Consider the following 11,461-nt stretch of genomic DNA (forward strand, 5'->3'; position numbering starts at 1 on the left):
AGGGGGGGGGTGGACACCGCAGGGCTGGCTTCTGGGCAGCACGGGGACCGCAGTGTTTTCTTTTCTTTCCGTTCGTAAAAGAGCTCGGCATTTTCTCGCCACCGGAGACTGGGAAGAGGACACGTGTTCCTCCGACCAAGCGGACAGACGCCGTTTGAACGGTGCCCGGAGCTCGATCGTCAGGAGAGGGCCAGGAGGCGGGTCCCGGAGACCCTGGCGTTGAAAACCCCTTTTGCGAAGGCCCTCATTTCAGAAACGAGGCGTCCATTTAAGAATGCGGGGCGTTCACGCTGCCCGCCACTCAGCGGGGTTGATGTGCCCACCCCCCATTCATTGTCTCAGACGACCGAGCCTCATTGCACCGGATCCTGCGGGGAGAAGCTGTCCCCAGACCTCAAGGCCAAGCCCACAGCCCGTGGCCCCGAGGCCCTGAGAGTTCATTTGGGGCGCTGGGGTTGTGGGTTTGCATTTCAGGCAGGTGAGGGTTAACCTGGAGTCTCACCCTGCAGCCTGCAACCTCCCTTCACATCGGAGCCACTGGCCTTTGCTGCCTTAGAGGGGTGGCCACTGAGAAGCCCTGGGGCTCTGGGCTTCGCTCTCCGCCTGCCTGCTCCCCATCCACCACCACCCCCCTTTCTCCAAGCTCTCCTCATCTCTCTTCCACCCAAAGGCCTCAAAGCCCTCAGCCCAGTAACAGAGCCAACCAACCTAGAGACCCAGCTCCAGCCCCATCTCCTCCAGGAAGCCCTACCTGATTGAACCCCTCTCCTCTCCTTGCTGCAAAGCAGGAGGGCCAGTCAGGGAGATGGACAATGGTGAACCCAAGCAGAGTTCCTCCCCTCAAGTTGCTCACCTGGTCCCCAATCCCTCCCACCCCAGGGGCAAGCCCTATGACCCAGGCAATCATATTACCAGGTGAAAAGTGCAAACGTTGGAGGTGGGGTGGCACAGAAGACCCCCTCAGCCATGGGGTCAGTGAGGCTCCCCTAGGAGACCCGGGGATGAGGTAGTTGGGCCTGCCCAGGGGCAAGATCATCCCTGGCCAAGGGGACAGAGTATAAAGGCCAGAGGTTACAGCAATTCCGCTCCTAGGCATCTACCCGAGGGAAATGAAAACATGTGGCCACACAAACGCTTGTCCGTGAACGCTCATTGCATCAGGATTCAGGATAGCCAAAACGTGGACACGACTCGAATGCCCACCAACCGAGGGATAAACATCGGCGCCCCAGCCACCCCATGGAGTGTGATTCAGCCAGAGAGAGGTCTGATGCCCATGCCATATGGATGCACTCTGAAGACATAAGTGAAAGAAGCCAGTCACAGAAGACCACAGACGCATGATTCCATGTCTGAAATGCCCGCACTAGACCAGTCCACAGAGACGGAAAGCAGATGAGCGGTCGCCTGGGGCTGGTGGGGAGCATGGGCCACAAGTGATCGCTGCTGGTATGAGGTTTTTTGGGGATGATTAAAAATGTTCTAAAAGCCCAAGCCGGTTTGGCTCAGTGGATAGAGCGTCGGCCTGCAGACCAAAGGGTCCCAGGTTCGATTCCGGTCAAGGGCACGTACCTCAATTGCAGGCTCCTCCCCGGCCCCCGTGCAGGAGGCAACCAATCAATATGTTTCTCTCACATCGATGTTCCTCTCTCTTTCCCTCTCTCTTCTACTCTTCCCTAAAGATCAATGGAAAAATATTCTCCAGTGAGGTTAAAAACAAATAAATTTAAAAAAATGTTCTAAAATCTGATCATAGTGGCAGTTGCACAAAAATGGAGGTATTCTCGAGACCATTGACTTGGATACTTTCAAGGGGTGCATGCTACCGCCTGTGAGTCACGTCTCAATAAAGCTGTGTGAACAAATGTCAGGGGTCAGGAGAGCCCCGGAGGGCAGTCGCTTAAGTCCAAGTGCCCAAGTGAGTTGATTTACACCGTCCTTTCTTCACACACGACACAAGGCCGCTACTGCCAGAGGTCGGAGGCAGTCTCTCCTGACCCTGGTGGAGACCTTTCTGCAGAAGCGGGTGGCCTGAATTTCCCTAAACAGGCCTATCTCCGGGCGTGTGTGTGAAGCACCTGCCATTTGGGTATTTATGTCCACGTTCCGGGCTGTCCGGACAAACAGGCCAGGATAACAGGGCCGCCTGTACATACACTTCAGTGCGCTGTGGGTGTGAGGGAGGGGGAAGGATGGAGGGCGACACGGTATTTATCACACATCACCCCGAACCTTAGTATCTCTACGGCTCTGGAGGCCGCCTGGGCTCTGCGAGGGCAGTTCTTGTTCAGGTTTTCTCGCACGGTTGACGCCAGAAGATGACAAGGGCTGGAGCTCTCTGGAAGGTTCTCTCACACGTCTGGCCATCGGGGCTGCTATCAGCTGGGACCACAGCTGGAATTGTCAGCTGGAACACCGGCCCGGTCAGCCCCTGACAACCAGACACCTCCGTCAGCCCCAGCCTGGCCCTGGAGATCTGTGTTGGGGGCGGGGGGGTAGGGTGGTGGACTGGGGGTCCAGCCCAGGAGACTGACGCTCCCAATCCAGTGACTGGACCTGGGGACCCCACTGGGCCTTTGTTCTCTTCTGAAGGCTCCTCTGCTGTGACTTTCTCCTCTGGGCAGAGGTCGGCTCCTGGGCAGCCGGGCCGGGCTCGGGCCCGTGTGGGATAAGGAACAAGGCGTGGCTGCCAAGGGCCACGTGAGGAAGGACTCAGCTCCCAGGGCTGGGAGACACGTGGGTGGGGGCGGGAATGCAAGCATGACCGCTGGCCCGGAAACTTCCTCAGCCCAGTCCAGCCCCGGGAAGAGCTTTACCAAACCAGCCACTGGGAGGTCTTTTCCAGGAAGTTCCGGATGTGTCCCAAGGGTGTGTCCAGCTGTGGCTGGGGCCTCCACGCTGAGGCCTGGCCTTAGCCATTCAAGGGTGGGGCTGGGAACAGAAGCAGGGCCTGGAAGGGTGCACAGCCCTCCCACCTTGCCCAATGCCCTGCTCTCTGATCACACAGACCTACAAACCAGTTCAATCCCCAGCCTGGACCACCCCAACATCCTCCTTTCCTTCTCGCTCCAGGGTTGGAACCTGAGCTCCACTGAATACTGGCTGTGTGACCTTGGGCAGGTCTGGCTCCTCTCTGGGCTCATTTGTGAAATGGGGAGATTGTTGCTGAAATTGTGGTGAAGGGTCTAGAGCAGTGGTCGCCAATCTTTAGGACCTCACGGACCACCAGTGGTCCACGGACCACCGGTTGCGGACCGCTGGTCTAGAGGAAACCACAGATGGCGAAGCCCTGCACAGCTATAACCAGGGGAGGCAGGCGACAGGAGTCAGACCCTCCCCGAGGGAGTGCAGGGTGAACCGGAAGGCCGGCTTTGAGCTGGAGAAAGTGGGTCCTTGTGCCTTGCCTCATTTTGCTCATCTCCTCACTGTACAGAGGAGGAAGCTGGGGCTGCACCTGTGGGAGTAAGAGCCTCGACGTTTGAAAGTTAAGAGAGTAGATCCTAAGACTTTCCATCTCAAGGAAAAAAACATGTTTCCTTTTTTTTCTGTGTCTATGTGAGATGATGGATATCTGCTATAGGCAGTTGGACAGATATGAGCAGAGCAAGGACATGTACAGAAGGTCACCAGGGCAGAAAGCTAAGGGCAAATGTGAGACGGGACCTTGACCCTGAGGTGACCTTTCCTCCCCTAGCACATCGCTGGTCATGCGATTGGGACCCCCTGACCGTTCCTCCCTGGAGATAATGTCTAGGCTGCAGCTGTATTTCAGCTCCGGGCCCAGAGAAGCAACCAAACCAGCCAGGGCTGACCTAGGACCAGCTGCATCGAATAACGACCCCCTGCCCTGGTGCCGCCAATCAACCTGCGGGCAGGAGAACCTCCTCCCCAAAATGTAAATCGACTCCCCAATAACACTAACGTTTATAACACAGCTGGTCTCTACCAGGTTGCAAGCCTACTCGTACCGAGGGAATACCACCTCTAGACGCCATCGCCACCCCCTTCCATGCCCAGGCCCCACTGTCCCTCCGACAGACAGCAAGGATCTCTTGGCTCTGAAATAAAATGCCCCCCCCCCACTTTCAGCAGGAAGTAGCTACAAAAGACCCGAATGCCCCTTTTCTCGGAGAGATTTCAGAGCCAAGATCCTTGAGGGGGGATGCTGTAGGCAGTTAGACAGACATGAGCAGAGCAAGGACGATGGGCCAGGTACAGAGGTCACGAGGGCAGAAAGCAAAGGACAAATGTAGGGGGGACCTCGCCCCTGGGGTGCCCTTTCCTCCCCTTACATATCACTGACCTTGCAATCTCGGTTGGGACCCCCCCTGACCGTTCCTCCCTGGAGATAACAGTTGGTTTTCAGCTCCGGTCTCAGATAAACAACAAAAGCGGCCAGGGCTGACCTCAGGCCCAGCTGCCCTGGTGCCGACCAATCAATCAGTGGAGACCACCGCCCTGAATGGGCCCACCTGGCCAGCTGCTGAATATTCTATTGAGGCCTCCCCCTGGGACCGCCCCTAAAATCTCCGCCCTTAAAACCCTTAGGGTGGAGGAGCCAGTGTGTTCTCCCTCCAGGGAGCACACCCTTCCCTCTCCCTCCTTCCTCTACCCCCTCTCTCCCCCTCCCCAGGCACCTTACCATTCGCTTCCTCACTCCCAAGCTCCAAGGGTCCTTCCTTTACCTCTGGAACTTGTTTGCTAAGCCCATTTCTTCCAGGAATTACTTCTACCTTGTAATTTACCCAATAGATGTTCTCTTACTGTTTGGGTCGACTCTAGACTTTGAATTGTCTCTTAGTCAGAACCCAAGTACCGAGGTTGCTGAACCCAGGTTTGGTCTGACCCCACTGGTCAGACACCTTCCTGCCGCCTACAACATAACCATGTTGTACCCTAAACTTACAGTGTGTATGTTGATTATATCTCGGTAAAACTGGGGGAGGGGTGGGGGGAGGAGTAGGGGGAATAAAGTCGCAAAGGTATGAACAAGGAGGTCACTGTTCGATTCCCAGTCAGGGCACATGCCAGGGTTGCGGGCTCAATCCCCAGCAGGGGGCGTGCAGGAGGCAGCCGATCAAGGATTCCCTCTCATCATTGATGTTTCTCTTTCTCCCTCTCCCTTTCTCTCTGAAATCAATAAAAATATATTTTAAACAATGAAAGAAAAAAAGAGAGTCCAGCCCTCCAAGCAGGCAGGCGGCAGGAGAGGCAGGTTCTTAATAAAATGAAAATGGGAGAGCACGCCGACCCAAGGCGGCTTGGCCAGCGCGGCAGTGCTGACAACACTGGGACTTCTCCGGGCGGCTGCTGAAAGGGTCTTGGAGCTGAGAGCCTGGGCAGAGATGAAAGGGAAAGAAGAAGGGGAAAGTAAAACGCATAAGCAACAGGTGAAGAGCATGCCCCTGAGCTCCGGTTGCTGCCTGTGCCTTTCCGCTGGCCTGGCGCCCCCGCTGGTGCTGTTCCTTCTTCAGCCAGGACTTCCCATCAAGGCATCGGCAGGCTTTTTAAAAATATATATTTTTTCATTGCCTGGGTGGGGGGAATGGGAGTGGGCTGGATGCATATATGTGTAACCCATGGACAGGGACAATGGAGTGGTGATGGCCTGGGAATGGGGAAAGGACAGGAGAGGGCTGGAAGAGATTAAGGGTTGGGTGGCGGGGGGCTGGGGGGAAGACCTATGTAATACTTTCAACAATAAAGATAAAAAATAAAATTAAAGAGAGAGCCTCGCTATGCTGATCAACTGAACGCTGTCTCTGTGTCATTCCTTCTTCGCCGACTCGGTCCACACCTTTGGGAACCCCTGGACCTGCTGGGGCTGGACCCCAACACATGACCCTGACTGGAATCGAACCCGGGACCCTTCAGTCCACAGGCCGACGCTCTATCCACTGAGCCAAACCAGTCAGGGCCAGAATTTTTTATAAATAAAGTCATACAGCAGGAAAAAAAAAATTAAATATATAAATAATATTTTGATTGATTTCAGAGAGGAAGGGAGAGGGAGAGAAAAACATCAATGATGAGAGAGAATCACTGATTGGCTGCCTCCTGCACACCCCACACTGGGGATGCAGCCCGTAATCTGGGCATGTGCCCTGACTGGGAATCAAACCGTGACCTCCTGGTTCGTAGGTCCATGCTCGACCACTGAGCCACGCCGGCTGGGCACGGCATTGGCAGGCTTTGAGGGACTCCCCCTCCAGTCTCGGGCAAGCACAGGAGGCAGCACAACTCCCTTGGCATGAAGGTGCACCCTGAGGGCCCAAGGTCACCTTGGCATCATTTCCCGGGAAGGGGAGACGGAATTTTGGACTCAAAGTTTCCAGGTAAACTTCTTGGATCTTCGACCTGCCCACTCGCTTTCCCATGATGAGGCTGGTGGCCTCACTTGGCACCAGGTGTGCCCTGACCCTGACCCTATTAGGGTGTCGCTGCACAGGGTGTGGGTGTTTGGCACTCGGCCAGAGGACTTTCTCCTCACACTCAGCAGGGGGTCAAGGACAATGTGGAGGCTGGCAAAGATCAGGGCTGAGCCTCCAGGTGAGCCACTACCAGGCTGGGGGCAGCGTCCGCATCCAACTCCCTTCTGGGTCTAATGGCAAAGAAGTGATCTCAGAAACCTGGGCCAGCCTGCCCTCTAGTGGTTCTCGGCCGTAACTGCACTTTTCCTGCCAGCTTTTCACAATGCGTTGCCGCTTTTGAGGAAGGCTCCTCTGAGATCCACAGGTGACCAGGAGGGGGTGCTGTTCTCCTATCATTTCAATCATCTCTTCCTCTCACATGATACTGGACCCTAAAAGGGGGATGCTACTAGCACGTAAGCTACCTCTTCATACTAGGGACTTTGCATACCTTGCTTCCCTGACCCCTCCAAAAGTCCCGGGGGTCAGGGACTATTACTAACTTCTGTACAGAAATAGCCCCCGGCTTTGGGGTCACACCATAGTCCATTCTATGCCCGTCTGACTTCCAAAGCCATGTTTCTAATGTACCACCTGCCTGTGGGAACCCTCTAAGCCAGAAGTTTCCAGGCTCTAACAAGAACCAGGCAAGCAGCAAACGGGAGGGAGGGTCATTGGAGAGTGGGTGGGACTGCAGAAAACGGAGGGATATGTGCCACAGCTAAAGGGCACAGACCTGGCAGGAGTGCTCAGTGGTTAGAGCACCGCGCTGCGCACCAGAAGGTCATGGGTTCAATTCCCAGTCAAGGGCACATACCTGAGTTGCAGGTTAGACCTCCACCACCACTTCACTATCACCCCACCCCCACCCCTGTCGGGGCATGTGCGGGAGGCAACCGATTTTCCTCTCTCGCTCTCTCCTTTGGTGAGAATGCTGGCCTAGCCCCTAAGACAAGTTGAAAGTCTGCATTTTGATATAAAAGTTCCCGACTCTAAATATTGGCAATGAATTCAGGAAAGAGTTTAAACAGAATGCAAGTCAAACAAAGAAGGTTGCTGACACGTGGAGCTTCTTTCACACCCTCGCGGGCCAGGTGAGGTCTGGCGAGAGGAGGCGACTTGCCCACGATTGTACGACCACATGCAGACAGAGCACAGGCTTGACCCCTGACTCCCGGGCCAGTGCTCGTCCCTGTGGTCTACTCTGCTCTCCGGGCCCCGGGGCAGGGGCTGAGCCACTGCTGACTTCGGGGAGGCGCTGGGACACATCCGACTCAGACTGGAGGCTGGGAAGCCATCACATTTATTGGTCACACGTGGCTTAGAGGGCAGCAGGGCCATCCTGGTGCCCTCTTGGGAGTCACAAGAACACTGTGCAGCATGTGCAGCCCCTGGGAGCTCACCAGGTCCCGCTGAGGTAGTGGCTGGACCCCACGGTCTTGCCTCATTATCTCAGACCTGGCTTTGTCCCTCACACAGGACACACTGGGCTCCATCCATCCTCAGGTCAAGCTGGCTCCGCCTGGACCTGGGCCCACAGTCCGTGTAGGTCAGCATTTAAGGGGACGGGTCACCAGTTTACTGATGGGGGAACTGAGGCTCATCCTGAAGACCCGTGGTTGAGCCCCTGGCTTGGTTCACGGGGCCGGTCAGTGCTCAGACACTCCCCTCGCCCCAGTCCCGAGTGGAAGACGGGCCGTGGCTTAGCTGCTCTGGAAGTGCAATCTATAAATACATACTTGGTTTGTAAAAAGTAATAAATTAGATCTGGGACCAGCCTGCGGGCATCGGGCCAGCCACGTGTCCTATGACATGGACATTTGTCATGTGTTTTCTACGAACCACCAATCATGTGTCCTATCATGTGTGGGGCTAGGACCCCTGACACTGACCCACAGGCCATCCTGCAGGTTCCATGCAATGTCACGTGGAACTCTGCCACGTGTGACCTTCTGTGTCATGCATCACATCACGACACCCTCCTTAGGCCGCATGTCCCTCCCGGTCATGCATGTCACATGTGATGCCAGGCGGTCCGTTGGCCACACGAGGCTCCTGGTTCTCACAAAGTCCTCCCTGAAGACTGTAGCAGGACACGCGTGTCCCTCCCTCCCGGGGCAGGGGACGGGGCGCCCGCTGAGGCTCTTCCTGAGCCTCCATCCAGGCGGGTGCAAGTTGGCATCACTGGGCTGGATCCAAAGGGTATGAGGTGGCCATCAAGTCCCCCGAGGGGCCTGCCGCTCATTGGGGAAGAAAGCGAAGTCCAGCCGGGGCTCCTGGCTCTGCAGACGCTGGGCCGCGTCTGGGGGGATGTGGTTATTCCAGAGGCTGCGGGACACAGAGACAGGCACTCAGCACCCGTCCTCTCGTCTCTGCCCTCCATCCTACCCGCAGCCGCAGACGGGAGACCGAGGCCGCAAGGGGGAGAGCTGTGTCCAGAGACGCCTGGCAGAGGCAGGTGTTAGACCCGCAGGGCCACCCAGGGAGAAGGTGCTCGCCACCCCCACCCCGACTTCCACTCCGTCTTCCTGCCAGAGAGCTGGTGATCCTGGCTCATGTGACACCCGCCAAACAAGGAAAAAGCTCCCCTTTCTGTTGTTGTTAATCCTCACCCGAGGGCATCTTTCCATTGACTTTTAGAGAAGGGAAGAGAGGGGGAGAGACAGAGAGAGAAACATCTACGTGAGGGAGACACATCGGCTGGTTGCCTCCCGCACGTGCCCTGACCAGGGCCAGGGATCAATCTTGCAACCGAGGTGCGTGCCCTGGACCAGAATCGAACCCGGGACCCTTCAGTCCTCAGGCTCTGTCCACGGAGCCCAACTGGCTAGGGTTCAAGCTCCCTTCCTAAAGACACTTTACCTGCACCGTCTGAAATGGTCACGACCTATTGGTTTTTGTAGGACAAAAGGCTTCACTATTGTCTGCTAGGCGTCTAGCGTGCCCGCGGGGCGCATGGTGCCTGAGAGGCGAGGCCCCTGCGCAGGGCACAGCCTACACAACCGAACGCGGTGCCTCTGGTTAAAGCCACCACAGTGAGTGCTGCCCGTGAGCCAGAAGCTGTGCTCAGTGCTTTGTCTCACCAATTGTCTCACCATCGGGTCCCCCAGCAACTCTGCGGTGAAAGCGATCATAGCCCCATTGTACAGATGGGGAGGGGGAGGCTGGGAGAGGTTGAATTACTGATGCAGTCGCACAGCTGGGGGTGGCAGAGATGGAACGCGACAAGGTTACTTGCTGCAGCTTCTTGGTGGAGTGGCCCAAGTCTCCCTGACAATTCCCAGCCCGGGTCCCCTTACACTGTAGGGGTCGGTGAGGCCTCCCACCCACCGTCCTGGCCCCAGCAAGTCCGTTACCGGATGACTTGGATGCCAGAGCCCTGCGCCAGCCCTTCAGCCAGGAGCCAGGCTCCGTACGCTGTGATCCGATTCTTCTCCAGACTTCCCGAGGCACAGCAGAGGAAGGGGAGAGACAGACGGTCAAGGGTCAAAGGTCAATGGTCAACGATGAGGGGTCAAGAGTCAAAGGTCAGGGGTCCAGGGTCAATGGCTAAGGATCTAGGGCAGTGATGGTGAACCTATGACATGCGAACTCATTTTTTTGGTTGATTTTTCTTTGTTAAATGGCATTTAAATATATAAAATAATTATCAAAAATATAAGTCTTTGTTTTACTATGGTTGCAAATATCAAAAAATTTCTATATGTGACACGGCACCAGAGGTAAGTTAGGGTTTTTCAAAATGCTGACACGCCGAGCTCAAAAGGTTCGCCATCACTGTTCTAGGGTCAAGGGACTAGGGTTAAGGTTATGGTTGTTAGGGCTGTTGAGGGTTATGGTCAAAGGACAGGAGTCAAAGGTCATGGGTCACAGGTCAAATGTCAGGGTCACCAGTCAAAGTTCAGGGTCAAGGTCAAATAGCAATGGTTAGGGGTCAAAGGTCAGTGGTCAGGGGTCAAGGATCTAGCATCAAGGGACTAGGTCAGGGGTGGGCAAACTTTTTGACTCGCGGGCCACAATGGGTTCTTAAACTGGACCGGAGGGCCGGAACAAAAGCATGGATGGAGTGTTTGTGTGAACTAATATAAATTCAAAGTAAACATCATTACATAAAAGGGTACAGTCTTTTTTTTTTTTTAGTTTTATTCATTTCAAATGGGCCGGATCCGGCCCGTGGGCCGTAGTTTGCCCATGGCTGGACTAGGGTCTAAGGTTAGGGTTAGGGTTGTTAGGGCTGTCAAGTGTTAGGGTCAGGGGCCAAAGTCAGGGGTCAAAGGCCAAGGGTCAAAGGCTAAAGGTCAGGTGGTCGATGGTCAGGGGTCAAAGGTGAGGGTGAGGGTAAGGTTTAAGGGCTAAGGGTTAAGGGTTAAGGGATTAGGGCTTAGGGTCTAGGGGTTAGGGTTAGGCTAGGGCTAGGCAAGGAGGGCTTCCTGGAGGCAGAGGCCTGACCCATGGCCTCTGGGCTTACCCCAGGACGCAGGTCCCCTCTGCCCCCCCCGCCCCCCTGGCTTCCCAGGATGGGCCCCTCTTACTCCACACTCTTCAGCCGCTGCATCCGAGGCAGGACCTGGGCCAGTTCGGCAGCCGCCTCGTCCCCAAGCAGGTTCCAGGACAACCTGCAGGACAGGGGCTCAGGTCGGCATCAGGAGAGCAGGGGGGGGGAGGGCTGGGCCAACAGGCTCCAGAGTCCCTGATGGGTGCTGTGTGCCCTCCCTGAGACTTCTCAGGGCACAGGTGGCTCCTCCCCCAAACCCATTCCCAGGCTGGTCATCCTTTAGAACCAGGCAGCTCAGGACCCGGCTGTCCCCAGAGTCCAGGACACTTGGTTTGTAATGGTCCAAACTCCCACCATGGGTGTGCTCCATCGTGACTTTTGTCACATCCACGCACCTCTTGTGTTATTACTTGTTGCCTATTTTTCTACACACACACACACACACATTTATAATTGATTTCAGAGAGGAAGGGAGAGGGAGAGGGAGATAGAAACATCAATGGTGAGAGAGAATCATTGATCAGCTGCCTCCTGCATGCCCCCTACTGGGGATTGA

At 55.7% G+C, this 11,461-nt stretch overlaps 2 protein-coding genes across 3 annotated transcripts in view; both read right to left on the reverse strand.

Moving 5' to 3' along the window:
* Positions 1-4,817, reverse strand: part of CPNE2 (copine II) — a 45,358-nt gene extending 40,541 nt beyond the window's left edge. Inside the window, exon 1 of one of the 2 annotated variants that reach the window (XM_005873527.2) lies at positions 4,643-4,817. The gene's annotated coding sequence lies outside the window, so the exon portion shown is untranslated. Of the gene's footprint in view, positions 1-4,303; positions 4,321-4,642 lie in introns of those variants that run through there. The other variant, XM_005873528.2, reaches the window with a different exon arrangement.
* Positions 4,818-7,690: 2,873 nt separating this feature from the next.
* The window catches only part of NLRC5 (NLR family, CARD domain containing 5), a 99,764-nt gene continuing 95,993 nt past the window's right edge, over positions 7,691-11,461 (reverse strand). Inside the window, exons 46-47 of the mRNA XM_014545525.1 lie at positions 9,767-9,850; positions 7,691-8,738 (exon numbers count right to left, since the gene is read on the reverse strand). Of these exons, the coding sequence (XP_014401011.1) occupies positions 8,627-8,738; positions 9,767-9,850 (196 nt within the window). The 3' untranslated portion in view covers positions 7,691-8,626. The remainder of the gene's footprint in view (positions 8,739-9,766; positions 9,851-11,461) is intronic.

Source organism: Myotis brandtii, unplaced genomic scaffold (assembly GCF_000412655.1).
Source record: "Myotis brandtii unplaced genomic scaffold, ASM41265v1 scaffold411, whole genome shotgun sequence".
Classification (NCBI taxonomy): Eukaryota; Metazoa; Chordata; class Mammalia; order Chiroptera; family Vespertilionidae; genus Myotis; species Myotis brandtii.